Source organism: Epargyreus clarus, unplaced genomic scaffold (assembly GCF_041222505.1).
Source record: "Epargyreus clarus isolate Ecla_fem2 unplaced genomic scaffold, WU_Ecla_fem_2.2 ptg000016l, whole genome shotgun sequence".
In the NCBI taxonomy this organism is placed as follows: Eukaryota; Metazoa; Arthropoda; class Insecta; order Lepidoptera; family Hesperiidae; genus Epargyreus; species Epargyreus clarus.
The window spans coordinates 6,986,234-7,006,562 of record NW_027332224.1 but is presented as its reverse complement, the minus strand read 5'-3'; the positions used below and the strand labels follow the sequence as shown (position 1 = coordinate 7,006,562).

The window sequence follows — 20,329 nt, the reverse complement described above, 5'->3', positions numbered from 1 at the left end:
GAGACCTAAACTCCATATTTCATAGTAATTCCATGACGCCGTGGCTAGGAACGTAGTCAAAATAATGGAAGTATGGAACTTAAGTGGCTAATTTCTTCGGGATACCATGACCACATCGCCACCAGTGTAGTCAAATGTATTATATTACGAATGTAACAAAAAATTTAAATATTATTTTTCTTCTACAACAATCTTCAAATCAGAACAGCATACATTGCTGTTTTAAAGTCGGAGGTAGGAATGGTCTCTTTAATTCACGAAAATAAAGTAAGTATATATTCTGTTTTCACTTTTATAAAATAATGCAGTTAATAGAAAAATCAAAAAACTTATTTTACCTCCGCCGGTCATGCCGCCGGTAATAAATACAATAATAAACAAATGCCAAACTTAATAAGCGCGCGCAATTATGGTGTCACTCTTCACCAATGTCATACCACAGTATAAGGATCTATAATTTGTACAGTGGTCATACTGACCATAGACAAGAAGTACTGTATTTTCTTCGTACAAAAATAAAAATAATATTTCTCCTTTACGAAAGCCACAACCCCATAATAGTAATATTAGTCATTCAGTAGTATAGTAGGTAAAAACAAGTTTAACCGCAGTGCCAATTAGCTAATATTTCGTAACTTGTGGTTAGTTAAGTTGTAAACAATTATGCATTTTGTTACGCGGCAAAAGTATAAGGGGTTTAACACATATGCGACATGATAGTAAAATTTGCGACTGCAACGTGTTATCGTCGTTAATAAGAAGCTTGGATATTAACGATATCACATTTTTATAACGTTACATTAAAGTAATAAGTGACTCATTTGATACTACAGTTTAAAAACAGATGCGGGTAGGTGAAGTGGGGACGACACCTTGGCGGCGCTCGAATTAACAGAGAGCGACATTCTGGTCGGAGACTTCAGCAAGAGCAGTCGAATAACGGAGATACTTGTGTAGTTATAATACTTCTAATCACTAGTGTGAACTTACTTACGTATAATTGTTATATCGTTACTCTGTACCGTTTATGTGACTATATTATTACATGACTTCAAGACCTTCAAGATGACATTGATTTCAAACGACACCGCTACATTTCTACTTAATAACAACTGTGTTCAATTACAATAAAGTTAAATTACACCTTTATACATAGAGCGTACCAGACTAGTACCGTGGTAGACAAAATGATCAATGTTATGAATTTATTTAGTCCAAGCTCGTGTGCTGCTCCTTTTAAGTAGAAAGTAGTTAATTGACCTTTGCTGTAAATGCAGTTGGTATGCCGCAGACCATAAGGGATATACCTACAAATCTCCTAAAAGAAGGAGAATACATAGGCACTCCGAATTAAAACATATAAACGTTGCTTCATTTTATACATCGGTTTTGCACGCGTGAAGTATGAGTCAATGTCAGAGTAGTACAGTCATTCGTAATCTTTATTTAAAGACTAAAGGTAGCTAGTAGATGTTATATTTATAGGGTAGGCAAAGCCGATCTTTTCTTTGTATGATAAAGCAACATTGTTCTTTGTTTTCTTTTTATACCGTATGATATTGCTTTATTTAATGCGCAGTTAAAATAAAAGTATTTGTTACAAAAAACTTCGTTTAAGAAAAATGTAATGTCTGGCCATAGATTAGTAAAGATACTTCGCCGTCTTCAAATTGAATGAAGCCACAAACGGCTTATTTTAGTAAGTCCTTTTTTTGAATTCTTAACAAATAAAAACATTTTTAGAGAAAATTTACGAATAAATAACAAATACCGCGTATTTTACATAATGAATAAATAATTATTTCAAATATTTTAGGGACATTTAGCACGGAGACGTGGCAAAACTCTTTTACGCAACTATTTTAATTCTGAAAACTGGGCACATTTTCTTGTTAGGAGTGAGTAATTACTAATCTATGCAAAAAACTTCGTTTAAGACAAATATATTGTCTGGCATGAATCGTGCGAAAATCGCGCTTGTGTTAACGCCCTATACGATAAAAAGTCCACGATACTTAACCTTGACTTTACATAAAATGAGGTATAGGTACTTGTATGCAGTATGTCAGATTTCGAAATTATAAACCTTGGCTTATATATTAAATTGCATAATTATAGAAGCCAATTTTATGGATATATTTTGTTTATCTACTGATCTCGTCCATACAACACTACATGACACCAATTTTCAAATAAATAAACTTTATCTTCATCGTGACTTCAGCTTTTAAGTAGCTATTGTTTGTAGTTGATCGATAGCTAATCACGGTACGAGTTAACTAATTACAGTTACCTAACAGTTATTATCCAGTAGATTATGTAAGCTTACCATTCAACGAATTAACTTTCAAGCCTTGGAATATATTCATTGCTATGTGTTATCGCTGTAAACCGCAACAATAAAGGAACTAAACTAAAATGGCACTTAAGTAAAAAAAAAAATTATAATATATGAGCATGCAGTCCACCTGATAGTAAGTATTCAATGCCACCGACCAGTGGAGGACTACGCTCGTCGGAGGTCCACGACAGAAATGTTGAATGAGACCCAGGGCAAAAAGTTTAATGAAGCCCCCAGTCAAAGAAGTTGATCTTTTTTTAAGCTTTTACAAATTTGTTGTTAAATGGGTAGTACTGAGGTTTATACATAAGGCCTTGTTTAGGCTGTTATCAAGGGAGTTTGTAGACATTTGGATGCCCCCTCTGAACCAGAGGTCCGAGGAAACACTCCCAAGACTCCTCCACCCCCTATCCCGGCAGTTTCATCTACTACATCATTTGTAATCTACATCGGATATGATGAACCTTACCTATATCGGTGGACCTTCAAACTAGAAACAACATAGTTATGCTACTGATATGTATAAAAATACTCTTATAAGCAAATGCAATGTTGTGTAAAACTTCAGGCTAGTCTTTCGACTACTTTTCTACTACTAATCGACTAGTTTTGTAGACATGATAATTATCAACTTTCAAATTTTCATGGTACTTAACCAGGAAAACTTATATCAAAGTGTTTGCATTGTCATAGTTAACATCTGTATTGATATTAGAATGACGCATTCATTTACATAGAGACAAACTTCTCTGAAAAGTTACGTCATGAGCGTCACACTTTTCGTATGTGAAATATTTGCGAAGAGGAAAAATGTTTCTCCTTATCCATTGCGTTGATACGTGACTTGACCCTGCAATCATTTATCATTCAATATGACTGGAGTCCTACTTGCATAGCCACAGATGCGTAGCTTCTCTTAGAAACTACGTAAGAATGCCTCGTGTATTTTCCTTGCCACAAAAATCAAAGGAACGCGACAGCGCTTGATACTGCTGTTATTAAGCAAAAAATGTCTGCGATGGTACCTCTGGATTTAATATTGATTTAATCCTTAGAATTTTCTACTCTATAGTTAATTCAATCTTGCAGTTTTTTGTAAAAATGTACACGTATCTTTTTTAAGCGCCTCAGGAATATAACTGAGCATTTCTGTAACATTGCGCCAACTGTGCGCCGCCGCACGAGAAATTCTCAACTTAATAACAAAAAAAAAAGACCCATTGATCGGCGCTTCGAATTTTCCTCTTACAATAATTTATAATTAAAAAGAAAATTAAATTGTTATTTCATATGAGTAAATAATATTTTCTACCATTATAATTTATAATGCTACGCTAGAATTCTGTATAGTATCATCGACAATCGCAAATCCAGAACAGAAATTTAAATTAAAAATCCCGGAAATCTCGGTTCAGCGTATCAGACCGGTATGGTGACCGCTGCGCCACGCGAGTCGTGACTTATTTCTAGGTCATTGTTTCTAGCCAGTAGATTATCTTGGCATCACTTGGTAATTAGGTTCATGGGTTTTCTAATGTCTACACGATATATTTCTAGTTAGGTCATTGACTACAAACTAAAGCTCCGTAAGCACAATTTACAATTCGATATTGTTTCATTTTTATTTTACGATGATAGATTTATTTTTGGCTGCAATATTACCTGATGTGAAGGTGATCCAGCCTAAGATGAAGCACGCTTGCCTAGAAAAGGTTTATTCACTATCATTATTGAACGATTCCAGATTGCCTACGTCTATTTCTGTCTTAAACAGCAGCACTGTTGGGTTCTGGTTTGAAGGGTGTGGCATGATAGAGATACTGATATGAAGCGCTCCATCCATCTTTGTCCTAAAAGATAGCAAAGAATCTATGTCTGATCTCAGGTCGGACTTTTAGAATAAATTATTAGAGTTCTATACGACAGCTTCCTCGTACCTTACTACATGCATATAATAGAAATCTTCAATCTTTTTGCAAAAAAATACTAAATCAGCAATGAACCAAATTTCACAATGAGCTTCGCAAATGACATTACAAAATTGCTTTAGACGTAGATATCCTTGGAAACGTAAATTATCTTTGAACGTAATTTGAGTTATATTCAGTTAGTTTGTGTAATCCTCAGATAAAAAAGAAAGACAACACCTCACGGAATATTACATTGAGGCACATTTAATTTTCTTATGGCTGATCGCCATGAAAATTTTAGTAAATAACGAAAGTGAACTTTATGCAATGTCTAATTATATTCTGCTTACTTTATATTAGAATGGGCAGAAGGCATCGATTCTTCCAAATTGTATCATATATACGACGTAACAACCTAACAACCACACATATTCTGCTTAAAAGGATCTCAAAGGAAAGAATAAATAAGTCCTCAATGAGATGAGGAAACATTGAGGAAATATATTCATGATGTATATTTTTACACGCGTACTCATAATTCACAAGATTCGTATCTTATTTGTGCGTCATTCGACTATATAAATCTGTACATATTTACTTTCGAGAGAATAAGTATATTTTTTCTTTAGTCTATGTTATCGCATAAACGCGATTGATGCAATATCTAACTTCTAAACTTAGATGGTTATTTATATTGCTTTTATTACAAAACACTACATCCATTCTGCAAGATAAGATTATCATTTAAAAAATGTTACTTAAGACTACCAATTGCTAATTTTAATATCACAGCAGTTACAGCTTTTGACTTCCATTTTATTGCTAACCTGAATGATGTGGTAGAGCATAATAATGTTCATGAAACCCTTATAAACAGAGCATAACAGAATCTCTTGAGCAGAGGTTAATTAAAATCATTTTATTTTTATGATATAGTAGTAGACAAGTATGCAGATCATCTGATGGTAAGTGGCTTCTGCCGCCCATGGACATCTGTAATCAACTCCAGGATTAGATATTTCTATCTGATGTCGGCCGGCGGTCACAGATGCGCCGCTACCCCTGAGGACTAAGCTGGAACGCATCGGAAAAGTATGTCTCCCTTGGCACACTCTTCAAACCCGAACACAGGAGCGCTTACCGCTGCTGTTATGAGGCAGAAATAGATTTGGCGGTGGTGCCGCCGGAGTCGAACCACAAAGGGTTCTACAACCTTCAATGAACTACATTTTAGTTTTCTACTTGTAATACAAAAAAAAATGTAAAATTAACTTATCATTTTCAAAAACTTAACATAAAGGCGGTGGCACAAAAAAAACAACACACAATTATAAATATAATAATATTTATTCCTCCTCACGAATCATAACAGATTGTCACCAACGACACTCCTACAATATTTACACCTGTACTTAGGAGATCTAATCTAGTTTATTTACAGGTGTTCCTGTACCTTAGCCTACGCCCTGAGGGCAGCCACTAAAACGTGGCCCTTGAGATTGAAGCCCAGAAACCAATCCAAGTTTGAGCAACGCATGCCGTCAACATATTCGAGTTTGTACCCTGTACCCTTGGATTGACTTCACGCACACACATGAGAATGTTTCACACACACTTAAATAAACAATAACAATATGACTCACACTACTACAAACCTAAATATCCCATGTCACTCCTGAGATTTACAGAGGCTTAATAAATATTTAATTTTTACAAATGATCATGTTTTAAAGTTATAGAAAACATGAGACCAAAGTGTCAAGTTCATAGTATGACATTCAAAAATCAATAATAATCTCAAGTTTTCAAAAATATGTAATCTATATTTCTGAAAATTCCTTCAAAATGTAGGAGCGTTATTACAGTCTCGATTCAGTTTTCAGCGAGTGTACAGTGTGAACGCAGTCGTCGCGTAGCCGCAGCGGAATCGTCGCGTAAACGCAGCGATTCATCGAGCTCCATAGAAAATTGTTACTGCTATAAGGCTCTTAACAATGCACGATATCCCCAAAATCAGTTTAAGTAGAAATAAATATAACAAAACTTAACTTGCAAATGAAAACCAAAAACAATTAATTTAAAAAGAAAAACAAAAAAGAACATTAATTTTCGAGAATGTTCAAATACAAGTTTCAGCCAAAACATCATGACAAACTTCAAAAATTTTACTTAATTAATTAGTATTAGTATTTAAAGTAATCAGCATAAATAACAATAAATGTAGATAGTACTTTCAAAAAATGCCTACTTCTTCGAAATAGAAAACGAAATTTACACACAAAAATTTAGTTTTATATAATACACCATTTAAATTGTGGCCTCTTACTGCATATTTACAAATACGAGAGCACTTTTAAACCAAATACTGTAATAAGAATTTAAAAAACCCAAAATTCTATAATTATTTACACAATTTTTGAGACTATACACACTTCTGTGTAGAAAATTTTTACAACAATTTTAATTTTCAAACATTTACATATAAATGAGACGTTAGATACAATATTTTTTATCCTAAACCACTCATATTATTATTTTAGAATATATTAGTGAAAGTCCATTTCTTGCACTTATTGCATCTAAAAGACCAAATATAAATATACTCCTTAAATTTAGTATGTATATGATCTTGCAGTCCAACTGATGTTAACTAGCATCGACATCTGTAATCAACCCCAGATAGGAGTCCTATCTGTCGTCAGCTACAGATGTGCTACCCTTGAAGACTAAGTTGGAATGCCTCGGATAAGTATGCCTCCCTTACCACACCCGTCAAACCAGAACACAGCAGCGCTTAACACTGTTGTTATAACAGAAATAATTGTGACGGTGGTGCCGCCAGACTCGAACCACAAAGGGTTCTAACACCTTGTACACCCAGCAGTGGGACTGCAAGTGTATACAACAAATTAGGAGTATATTCAGTTCCCAAGTCTTTTTTCTAAAACTATGAGATCGATTTTAAAAAAACATTTTCACTTCACTCTCGTCTAAGACACAACTCTATATATTTTTAGAATGGATTTTTGGTTCGAGTAACAAATGCCTTCCTACTTTCCTATTTAGTGCACGAATTTGCAAAAGCCTGGATTTTTTAAACATGGTCTGGAAATACATTTACAAATCTTACAGTTTCATCCATAAATCATGTCACTAAAATTTCAGATTACTATTTCCCCCCACTCCCTCGAATGCGTCGTAATAATGTCACTTTTGACACTTTAATGTGACTTTCAACTCATCACAAGACGGCGTTACTAGTATTCTGAATCACGCTATCGGAGTATTCTCAACATATTGTTTATCTATACTAATATTATAAAGAGGAAAACTTTGTTTGATTGTAATGAATAGGCTCAAAAACTACTGAACTGATTTTAAAAATTCTTTCACCATTCGAAAGCTACATTATCCACGAGTAACATAGGCTATATTTTATATGAAATATATTTGATAAATAGATTTTGAGGCGGTACAAAGTTTGCCAGGTCAGCTAGTAACAAATAAAGTTAAGGGACTACGGCACGATAACAGAAATTCCTCATGTAATTTATATCAATCATAAGTGACATAATTTAGAGATGAATCGATAAATACAGATGCATTGAAAATAAAAGTAGGCCATTGGAATAGTAACTATGTATTCATATGAGCTTCATTAGTTTTTTATAAGACTGAAATAGCGAGCAAGCAGTCCACCTGATGGTAACACTGTGGTATGGACACCTGTGACCAACTTCATATAGAGCAGGTCCTACCTGAAGCCGATCACAGATGTGTTGCCATACTAAACTTTTGAACCTCACAGAATCTAGGGTTGTCAACCGTACTAAAATACAATATTGTACTACATTTTCAAGGTGTACTATTTATTATATGGAAAATACTATAAGGGTAGGTTGCACTGTAGCCCTGTTTAATAAAGTTAGCTATAACAATAACTTTGACGGTAGCGATGGAATGTAACAATTCTGTGTTGCACCAATTTATTTGTCATTAATGTCATTTGTGTCGCTGTCAACACAATTTTTAGGCATTGACAGTTATAGAACTTGACAAAAACATGAACTTTAACCGACTGGTTAATAATAAGTGTTAGTTATGTCGTTATGGTTCAACTCATGAATTGCTTAACCGTAGATTTGACGGCTATTTAGGCTTTAATCGTTAAAATTCATGTGCAACCCATCCTACAAGTTTGCAGATAAAAACCGATTTCTGAGACCATTACAATTTTCCTGTGCAAACTATTACACTGGAATGTTCTACCAATGTTATGTGTGATTAAATACTATTTCCGATAGCAGTTGAGAACTATAAGCCGACGACATACGCACACTTGTCACTGCGCACACACACGCATCCTATGGGATAGCTGCATACGACGCGGCATATGACGTAGTTGCTTACGTCAGACGAACAAACCCGCCGCACACACGCTCACGTTTTCTGACGTCACTACACCACGCACACACATGCCACGCTTGGAAGCCAGCGCGAAGAACGATGTAAAGACGGGCGTAGTTACTGCTGCTGCCGTGACGTCACGCGGCGTGTTGTGACTGCTGCTATAATACCGCACGCGGCCAGTTGGAGGTATCGCGTTTTGATCCTCTGAACTCTAGCGTTAGGACAGGAGACAGCCCGCACTGCAGAGTTGCTGGGGTCGTGACGTCACATTGTCTGACGTCAGAACTAGACGCGCGCGTCCGCTCGTAGCTAGTGTTGATGAGCATCTTGTGGAAGCAGAGCGTGAGTCTTGATTGTATTAACCGCACACGCGTATAGACACGCACACAGCGCCGCACTTGCACTTATGAAGGCCTGGCTCGTCGTATGACGTCACAATACCGCATACTCGCCCACACCCAGGTTAGACGCGTCGTCTGACGTCACAATACCGCACACACGCGCACACGTAGGCTAGACGCGTCGTGTGACGTCACAACACCGTACACAGGCGCACACACACAGTCACAGCGCCGTATCTCTCCTCGTCTTGACACGACCGATGCGGTGTCGCTCCCTCAATAGCTACGTATCCACACGTCGTCTCAACCACGCGTGGAAGCGAGCACGACGAGCGGCGTGGAGACGAGTGTGCGAGGCTCTCGCGCTGCGGAGACAGCCCGCGCGGTACAGCTGCTGCGGACGTGACGTCACCAAGCGGATGGTGGTCGAGAGGGTGCACTCGGAGTGGTCGTGAAGGCGAGGCGGCTTGCGGCGACGGGCGACCTGGAGACAAACAATAAATAAATTTAACAACATTATTTTTCAGTTAAAAGATATATCTGTAACAGACTCAAGATAAGAAAAATTGCCAGTCATTCACAAGTGCAAATGCAAAAATAAATAAACTGGCTAACGTTCTCCTAAAGATAAACCTATTACACAAGTTAAAAAATATATTGTTAAAAATATATTTAAAAATAAATTGGCATGTGCTTCTCAAGCTATGTCTAGAAGCGATATGTATGACGTCATTACAGTCTCCAATATAAACCAACAATGTTCTCAGTCAGTTCCTGCGCACCGGTCGCAGGCACAAACCACTTGACCGCTCCTCTATGACGTCATCTCACAACACAATGACAGTGTACGCTCCGTCCGTTCAGACGCATTTCTCTGCGTGCTATTCGGGTATGACGTCATCACACAGCCGTAGTACACCGCAGCACGCTCGCCGTCCGCTCCCACGCCGCACAGGTTACGTGACCGCTCCTCCATCTACTTCCGCACATGATATCATCACACTCACCGTCTTCAATATAACCCAGCATGTACTCAGCAGCGGTGTACTCACAGCCCGTTCTTGCGCGCGCACGCCGTCACACGTGTCACGTGACCACTCCTCAGTCTAGCCACCTACATGACGTCATCACACAGTCCTACTACACCGCAGCGCACTCCCTCTGCGCATGACGTCATCACACCCGCACAGTATAAGCCACCGCACTCACCGTCCTCTCCTGCGCTCGCTGGCCGTCACACACGTCACGTAATCACACTCACCGTCCGCTCCTGCGCGCCGCTAGCGGGCGCACTGGTCGCGTGCGTGCTCGCGGTGGGCTCTCCGCCGTTCCTCCGCGCGTTGCGGCGCAGGAACACCGGCTTGTTCGCCTGCGGTGCGACGGTGTCCGGGCGCGCGTACCGCTCCGCGTACAGCGACCACGCGGCCAGGCGGGACACCGCCTCGCCCGCGCCAGTGGTGCGCGAGGAACGACCGCCGCCACCCTGCGACAAACACAAGGTAACATAAGTCTCAGTGAAATACACACAAAGACGACTATATATTTTGGTAATGCAAGTTTAAAAAATTATGTATAGACTTATAGACAGAAATTTTAGAAATTTAGAAATTTGACATTATAGTGAACTAATATTTAAACCAGACAAAGTGAGTAAACGGAATCTTTGAAATCGATTTAAATCGATTTCAAAGATTCCGTTACATGTAGAGATGGGCAAAACACCCGGTTTAAACCCAGTATTAGATTTAAACCCGATAAAGACCCGTTTATACCCTCCCACAGGGTATTTATTTGGGTATTTAAAATTGATTACATAAAATCTTTGGACAGTTTTTAAAATATTTATTCAGTTCAAATATTTATTGAATAGAACTACTAGACTACTAGACAACTAGATATACTAGAAGTTTCTATGGCATTTTCAACGTTTTTACATTTTGTAATGTTATATTTTTGAGGTTTTACCTACTTGTTTACCCGACTGCCACAGAAGGGTTATGTTTTTCACGCATATTTTGTATGTTTGTAAATCTTTTTAATACATTCGGATCTGGTTAGATATTTCGTTTATTCCCGATGAGTTTAAACCCTCTGCCCATCTCTAGTTACATGTGAAGCTAATAAAAGCGTGGTAAAATAGACGTGACGGTAGTGCCTGGGGTGATAAACATACCTGGTTGTTAGTGGGAGAGTTCCTCGAGCCGTCGTTGTTGTGATGCGGCGAGGTGCGGCCCTCCCCGGCGCCCTCTAATAGCTCGAACGTCACCTTGCACTCGTCGCCGCCGTACTGTGGTTGAAAGAAATATATTATTATAATACATATTTATATATTATTGTAATAATGTCAAATGAGTAATAACAAAATTAATGTTTAAGTTGAAGATTGAATTAAAAATTGAAGTCTTGAAGATTAAGTTGTAATGCCAAATCAATAATAAAAACCAATAAAAAGTAACTACTATTATTATTTGTTACTAATTACGAAATGTTTTTTTTCCTATCTCTTAAACTATTCATTTGTCTTTATTTCAATGTACTGCCAGTGTTTGCATGTGTGTGTTTGTCTGTGTGTGCGTGCATAAAGTGGGAGAGTTTGAACGTAAATACATATGTCTGTTTGTGTGTGCATTTGTATGTGTATGTATTTACGACTGTATGATGTGTACTTGTGGGCGTCTTTCTATTTATTTGTCTATGTTGCTGTCTGCGAATACTTAACAAGGAAAGCGGCGGGAGCTTTTACGCGCGCTTGTGTGTGTGTGTGTATGTGCGCATGTGTGTACGTACATACGTCTTGCGGTATTGCTTTACTTTTCTATATGCATGTGTTTGTGTATGCTGTCGTTTCTGTATTTGTATACTCGTATATGCGCGCGCGTCGACGTACGTATTTCGCTGTGTGTGCATCCTATCTCTGTCTATCTGTCAATATATTGGTATAAATGACTGTCTTTCTGTGTGTATACTGTTTAGCTGTGTATGTATCCTATCTCTGTCTTTCCGTCAGTCCATCTGTGTATATTATGTATCTATGTATTTACTCACCAGTTTGACCAGGAAAGCGGTGTGATCCTGCCGCAGATACCTAGCGGCGCGGCGGACGTACGCCAGCGGACCTCGCATGCCGCCGCGAGCCGCCAGCTCCGCCGCCCGCCACGACCACGGCTCCGACGCGCAGTGCTGCAACTGTACGACACGACACGACACATTAATATTATTCACGATTTAAAAATCATCTTTGGAGGTTTTCATTTAACAATTGATAGCACATAAGTAACGTTCAAAAGATTTAAAAATCATCTTTGGCGGTTTCAATTTAATATTTGGTAGCGCAAAGCCTCTTACAACCTCGACATGTAAATATATTAGGAAAATCGAAATGTAATTTAAATTTTTGTTTACTAGCGAACAGTTGTTTAATATGAGAAATCTTAAATTGTAATAAAAAAAACATTTACATCACTTTTAACCAACTTGACTTAACACTTGCCACTGATAGAATAGATAACTGTTTGAAACAAAATGTTGATTACTTTTCGATTTTCCTATTAGATTGTTAACGGTATACATTAGTATACTTCGCAGATATTTTTCTACTAGTTTAAGAGACATCAGTAGGAAGGCAGCATGCGTGTATCACCACAGACAGTCTGGCAAAGCACATCGCACGTGTTTCATCATTGTCTCATAAGTTTACAAGTAATTTAGAAGGCGACCTATGACCCACATTGACAAACTAATAAGTTAATATTTAAGACGTTTCTAAGAATAAACATTTTAGTAATGTCATTTTATAACATTTTTATCAGAAAACACTTTGATTTGATATAATGTAGTTGAGCATGTAGTTCACATGATGGTAAATGGCTACTACCGCTCGTGGATATCTGTGATCAACCCCAGATTCCTACGCGTCGTCGGCAGAGATGCGCTGCTACCTTAAAGGACTAATCCTGGAGACCTCGGAAAAATACATCTCTCTTACCACACCCTTCAAACCAGAACACAGCAGCACATAAACATGTCTAACAGCGATCGACATGAGCTTATCCAGCGAGTATGCACGACACATTTCGATCTTTAGTAGATAACAACAGATTGATTATCAACACACCTGTCGAACAGCGATCGCCACTAGCTTATTCAGCGTGTAGGCAAGACACATTTCGATCTTTAGTAGATAACAACAGATTTATTATCAACACACCTGTCTAACAGCGATCGACACGAGCTTATCCAGCGAGTATGCACGACACATTTCGACCCTTAGTAGATAACAACAGATTGATTATCAACACACCTGTCTAACAGCGATCGACACGAGCTTATCCAGCGAGTATGCACGACACATTTCGATCTTTAGAAAGTAACGATAGATTAATTATTAATATCAAGTTACCTGTCTCACAGCGATCGACACGAGCTTGTCCAGCGAGTATGCACGATATATTTCTATCTTCAGTAAGTAACGATAGATTAATTATTAATAACAACACACCTGTCTCACAGCGATCGACACGAGCTTGTCCAGCGAGTATGCACGACACATTTCGATCTTTAGTGAGTAACGATAGATTAATTATTAATATCAAGTCACCTGTCTAACAGCGATCGACACGAGCTTGTCCAGCGAGTATGCACGACACATTTCGATCTTCAGTAAGTAACGATAGATTGATTATCAACATACCTGTTTATCAGCGATAGACATTAACTAATCTGAATGATCTTTAGTGAGTAACGATAGATTAATTATTAATATCAATGTACCTGTCTCACAGCGATAGACACGAGCTTGTCCAGCGTGTAGGCGGGGTAGGCCTTGATGCCGAGCATCTCTCTCGCGGCGTCCTCGTAGGCGGCGGGCTCGGTGTTGCCGTCCAGCACGCCCTTCACCAGCTCCAGCAGCGCGCCGTAGTACTGCGCCGGGGAGGACGCGTCCGCCGGCAGGTCTGGGGGGAAAGGGATAGGTTTATGTTGTGTTTTGAGAAATTTGAATAGGTTAATACTGTGTCTTATTGGTCTATTTGTGTTGGTGTGTACGGATTATCTAAAAAATCCTTACTAATATTATAAATCCGAAAGTAACTCTGTTTGTCTGTCTGGTTGTCTGTTCTTCACGCCTAAACCACTGAACCGATTTTAATGAAATTTTGTACAAAGATAGTCTGAGACCCGAGAAAGGACATAGGATAGTTTTTATCCCGGAAATCGCACGGGAACTAGAGATGGCGATCTAAGATCGATTATCGGAGAATCCATCTTTTGGACCCAAAACATCGATTATTTTAATCGATATTAGTAAGTACATGGTAAATAAATTCGTGAGAAAACTTGCATACCTGAGAGATCTATAAAATGTCTCAAAGGTATGTGAAGTCTACCAATACGCACTTGTCCAGCGCAGTATACTATGACCTAATCCTTCTCATTCTGAGAGGAGACCCGTACCCAGCAGTGGGACAGTAATGGGTTGATTATAACAATGTATTAAAATATATTTGATAAAATTATATCTAAATTACACACAAAATTTATAATTAATCATACTTTATAATTAAAATTCCCAGAAAATGTTTATTAGAGTTCAAAATCGTTGTTTCTCTAGTTCCTTAATCAAGATTTCTTTAAGCATTATTTTGTAAAGAAAACTCATATTTTAAATTTTACAATGATTTCTATAATATATTGTTGTAGTGTCTGTCAATAATATTTAAGAGACATCAGTAGGAAGGCAGCATGCGTGTATCACCACAGACAGTCTGGCAAAGCACATCGCATGTGTTTCATCATGGTCTCTTTACATAATAGTGGCGCGAAATATATATATGAAAATGTATATTTCGTGTATCGCGTAAGGTGTTTACAAACAAAAATATATGGGCTAATAATTTGCTATGGTATTGTAATAGGGGGTAGATGGTATGTGGGTAGCACGGAGTGTTATTTTATGAACGTAGTGGGTAATACGTTAAGTGTATGGGTGTTACATATTTTGTGGATTGTGTGACTGTGTTTACACATGACATGGAGACACTGGTAGGTAGTAAGTAGAATGTAATGTTTACATATTAGCGTTGCACATATACTATTTGCGATGTTTGTGTTTGTGTGTATTGACGTATAGTTCACACCAAACTTCTAGTCCGCTCTGAAGTTGTTGTGAGCAGGTTTAGTTAGCATATACGGCACACTAACGCAGTTACGTACTCGTGGGCGAGAGCGGGCAGCGGAGGGTGCCTGGAGGGGTGCCACGCTGTCTTCATCCCGCTAATATCTACAATTTGCTATTGCGACGCGACTCGTTTCTATATTCAGAGCGGACTAGCAGTTTGGCGCGGACTATACATCACCAGCTTATCGTCTGTTTCTTGTGTCCTACGACACATATGTATAACTTACTAGTGGGTCGCAGTCTGAGCGCCTGAGCGACGGGCGGCGGTCTCGGTGGTTGTTGAGAGTCGTGAGCCGCGAGAGCCAACGCCGCACGACGAGCGGCGCCTAGTCTAGCGCATAGTGTTCCGTGTAGACGTAGGAATAGATACCACGATGATGTGCACACGAAACGCGCCTCCTGGAAAAATATACAGACATTAACATAAACGCATATGCACAATAACATGTACACGATGCACATACATACATAGAGAACTAAAATTCAAATTCAAATTTTTATTGCTCATGCATACAGCACATAATTATGGTGTTACAAATAGGGTATTCGAACATGCATGTACCCTGCTAGAGCATTGCAATGTAATGCAACTATAATGGCATATACAGGGTCTTCTTGGGCACATTGTACTTGATAACTGTAATCTGGTATAAGTGTAAAAGCTATAAACACACACACACTATAACGTTTAAAAGTTGCACCTGTATAATAAAATGATTTTAAATGCAAGGCGTATGTGCCTTACATTTTAAATCATTTTATTTTTATAATATTTTTTTCATTTTCACAAGTTTTTTAAACGTTTTTTTTAAAGCGCTTAACACTGCTGTTATTAAGCGAAATAGGTATCACAAAGTGTTCTACCACCTTTAGGTATATCTCAAGAGGAAGTTAACTCCAAACTTTGCTAGTGAAAATTCATTTCACATTCGACACCATAACTAAATAAAAAACTCACATTGGGCGGATGGTCCTTTAGATCGTCCTCGATGTCCGCCTCGGCCTTGACTTCAGTCTTCACGCCGCCCTCCTCGTTGCTGCTCGTGCGTTTCAACGTCGCGTTACTACCCTCCACTGTACCACAAACGTATGTATAAATTACATTGTTATACATGTAGATTATTATGTGTGTTTGGTTTTGAAGGGACTGAATGTAAAGTAAATGATAAAATATATTAAAATTAAAATACATATATCAAATTATTAGTATGATTACTATGAGATATTAAGCACTGAGTGTTGAAATGTTTAAGGATTAAAGAAAATAATGCTATTACGTTAAAGGAAGACAAGGTATGACAAACTACACGTCTTTAAAAAAATATTTTTTGAAATCTACCAATCCGTCTGAAGTCTACCAATCCGCACTTGACCCACTAGGGCCGAATCCCTCTCATACTAAGAGTTATGCCAAGTAGTGAAATAGGAATTGGATTCACCGGCTCACTGTGTGTTTGTGTTAGACAGCCACTGTGGCCAGTTAATGAATTTAAGTAACGTAAGTAATTAAGTAAAATTTAAGTAAGTAAGTATTTAGAGACATCAGTAGGAAGGCAGCATGCGTGTATCACCACAGACAGTCTGTCCAAGCACATCGCACGTGTTTCATCATGGTCTCTTTACAAAACTAATCGTAAAATTAATAAAATGCTATTTACTTAAAAAAAAGTAATAGATTGATTTATTTATCTTTAATAATTTGACTAACAAAAATCGCAAAATAGTCGATTTTTAGTAGGCATTAATTGTTAATTTTTGATATTTCGTAGACAAAATAGGGGAAAGATAGATTATTATTTATTAATAATTAATGTCGATCTTTTTGTAACGTACAGAAGTAACAACAAAGGGGTACCACAACAAACCTTTAGCGTCAGTGTTGTTGTTGTTCTTGGGCTTGTTCTCCTTGTCGATCTTGTTGTTGCGCTCGCCCTTGTCAGAATTGTTGTCGGACTCCGACGACTGGAAAAAAAACAATAATTTGTTATAGAAAAAGTAAAAGTTTAAATAAAACTTTTTATTTTATAGTATAAGAGTAGCACACGAGCATTCAGTCCACCTTATGGTATATGGCTACTGCCGAACATGGACATTTGTAATCAACCCCAGATAGGATTAGATTCCTACCTGAGGTCGTCCACAGATGCGCCGCACCTCTGAGGACTAAGCTGAAACGCCTCAGAGAACTATGTCTCTCTTACCAAACTTCAAACCAGAACACAGCAGCGCTTAACACTGCTGTTATAACAGAAATAGGTGTGGCGGTGGTGCCGACATAGTCGAATCATAAGAGTTCTACCACCTTAAAATGAAAACTTACCTCGTGTTTCTCCTGTTTGACAGTCGCGGACTTATCGTCCGCTCCGGGATCAGCTGACGGGCTCCCGGGACTCGTGGGTTCGTCCTTCTCTTCTGGAGAAACAACATTATATAATTAGTTACATCTACTAACCGATTATATTCAATGCAATTATTATTTCTTACTCTAACGCATTAGATATAAACCTATAATGTTAACTGTAAATATGATTAAAATATATAAAAATAAATAAGTAAATATTTAAAAGGAACTATAAATAATTCTATTGATATTAGAAATATATGTTTCAAGTGCAAACATTGTCGTCGTCGCAGCCCAATGTCCCACTGCTGGGCACAGGTCTCCTCTCATAATAAGAGGGAAGGTGATTGAGGGAGCATAGTTTAATCAGGACTAGTGTATGAGAGGGACAAAGTATGTGAGAAGGGAGACATGAGACGTCAGTATTATTCTGAGGCGAAGCAGCCACTATACTAGTCTGGCACGCAATGGGTTCCAGGTTCGATTCTTGCTTAAATACCCAAATAATGACCACCACAGGTCTGGGGTATTTGTGTGTGAAGTCTACCAATACGCACTTGTCCAGCGCGGTGGACTATGGCCTAATCCTTCTCATTCTGAGAGGAGATCTGTGCCCAGCAGTGGGTCAGTAATGGGTTGATGACGTGTGCTGAAGATGCATTGTTTAAACATATCTTTCAAATATCTACGGTTTATACACATCATAATAATATTTAAGAGACATCAGTAGGAAGGCAGCATGCGTGTATCACCACAGACAGTCTGGCAAAGCACATCGCACGTGTTTCATCATGGTCTCATAAATGTATTATAGAATATTAGTTATTATTTATACATATAATATAAAAGTGACAAACGAGCATGCAATTCACCTCATGGTTGAAATCAGAACACAGCAGCGCTTAATGCTAGTCGCATACATTAGTTTTCCGTGTTAGGTTTCCGGATTCGGATAATTTGAATGCTATTTTTTCGGATAAAATGTTCTAACTGCCGCACACATTCGTTCGTTTTCCGAACGGAACCGGAATCGGAAACCGAATACGGAAAACTAACATGGAAAACTAATATATGCGGCCAGCTTTACGTTGCCGTTATTAGGCAGAAATGGGTGTGGCGGTGGTGCCGCTGGATTTGAACCACAGTGTTCTACCATCTTGAAACATACATACATACATACATATTCAACATGCATACGCTAAAAAAACATTACCTTCCACATTCCCTGATTGCAGAGAGTAATGTCATATCCCTATCTACCCTACCTTCGTCCCTCTTATCCTCCGAGAGCGGTTGCCGCGAGTGCGCCAACAGGTCCGGAAGGAAATGTCTCAACACATATACATGCGTACACTCAAAAAACATTAAACAACCCCCAACCCCCCCCCCCCATCACGGAGGGTAATGTCACACACCCCATATAGCTCACCTTCGTCCCTCTCATCGTCCGAGAGCGGTTGTCGCGACTGCGCCAACAGATCCGGAAGGAGATAACGCAACAGTTGTTTGATAAACACATACACTCAACAACATTACCCTCAACAACCCCACCCCCTCAATCGCGGAGGGTAATGTCACACCCCGTCACACCCCCATATAGTTCACCTTCATCCCTCTCATCGTCCGAGAGCGGTTGTCGCGACTGCGCCAACAGATCCGGAAGGAGATAACGCAACAGTTGTTTGATAAACACATACAGTCAACAACATTACTCTCCACAATCCCCCCCTTGCAGAGGGTAATGTCACACCCCCATATAGCTCACCTTCATCCCTCTCATCGTCCGAGAGCGGTTGTCGCGGGTGCGCCAACAGGTCCGGGAGGAAATGTCTCAGCAATTGCTTGATGCGACGCTTCTCCGCCTTCCCGATGCCGGTTTGACGCCGCGCGTGGTGGATCAACAGCTCAGCTGCGTCTCGAACTATCTTTATCGCTGGGGAAATAAAAAATAGAGGCTATTGTTAAGTGAAATAGTAAAAAAAAAACATATAGTGAGTTGTGTGAAATGTGAAGATATTATAAGATATAAAATGAAAATTATTCCTTATAAATTGCTTCTATAAAAATGTTCTGATGTCACTTCTGTAACTATATACGCAAAAAATACATAAACCTCTTTTCTTTACTAATAACTAATATAATAAATGCGAAAATGAGTTTGTTTGTTTGTAAGCATGAGTGAATTATTTCATTTTATCACTATAGCACATTGTACTACATATGGCGTCTATTTTATTTGTAGCCTAATGTCATAATAAACCACAACATACGGCCTGGGTTATCACGGAAGTAACAGAAAATTCTTAGCTCAATGTACTAAAGCTGATATCTGTTTCATTCCTAGCTCACACTACTACACCTCACATTTTATTACTGGCTCATTCTACTACATCTGACATCTATTTCTTACTGAGTACTAAATCAGATGTCTATTTTATTATTAGTTAGTATGCACCTTCCTATCACCCTCGACGACAAAATGGGATCGGGACCCTTATTTAAGTAACAAAGAATGCTAGCTCAATGTCAATGCTACCACGTCTGACGGCTATTTTATTCCTAGTTCACTTACCCTCCTGTCTGTTAGTCATTCCATAGTCAACCACCAGATGCGGTCCGGGCCGCCTCGCAGCGTACGCGCTCTCCACTTCGTTGAACAGAGACTTGGAGCGCATCGCCTTGAGATCGTTCTGCTTGAAGTTGATTCCTTGATGGTCGAGCGACTTCAGGTAGTATTTCTCGTTCTGTTCGCGCCATTGTTTGTTGAAGCCCTGGTGAAATACATTTAGTATTAAAAACATCAGTAAGTAA

The 20,329-nt window shown here is 38.7% G+C and overlaps 1 protein-coding gene across 7 annotated transcripts in view; it reads right to left on the bottom strand.

The window, feature by feature from the left end:
• Positions 1-8,430: 8,430 nt before the first annotated feature.
• Positions 8,431-20,329, bottom strand: part of Sin3A (SIN3 transcription regulator family member A) — a 56,985-nt gene continuing 45,086 nt past the window's right edge. For all 7 annotated transcript variants that reach the window (XM_073081650.1, XM_073081654.1, XM_073081657.1 and 4 more), the window contains exons 21-31: positions 20,091-20,289; positions 19,284-19,451; positions 17,498-17,589; positions 17,043-17,139; positions 16,136-16,251; positions 15,405-15,576; positions 13,773-13,954; positions 12,048-12,188; positions 11,176-11,289; positions 10,264-10,485; positions 8,431-9,486 (exon numbers count right to left, since the gene is read on the bottom strand). In XM_073081650.1, the coding sequence (XP_072937751.1) occupies positions 9,286-9,486; positions 10,264-10,485; positions 11,176-11,289; positions 12,048-12,188; positions 13,773-13,954; positions 15,405-15,576; positions 16,136-16,251; positions 17,043-17,139; positions 17,498-17,589; positions 19,284-19,451; positions 20,091-20,289 (1,704 nt within the window). In that variant the 3' untranslated portion in view covers positions 8,431-9,285. The remainder of the gene's footprint in view (positions 9,487-10,263; positions 10,486-11,175; positions 11,290-12,047; positions 12,189-13,772; positions 13,955-15,404; positions 15,577-16,135; positions 16,252-17,042; positions 17,140-17,497; positions 17,590-19,283; positions 19,452-20,090; positions 20,290-20,329) is intronic.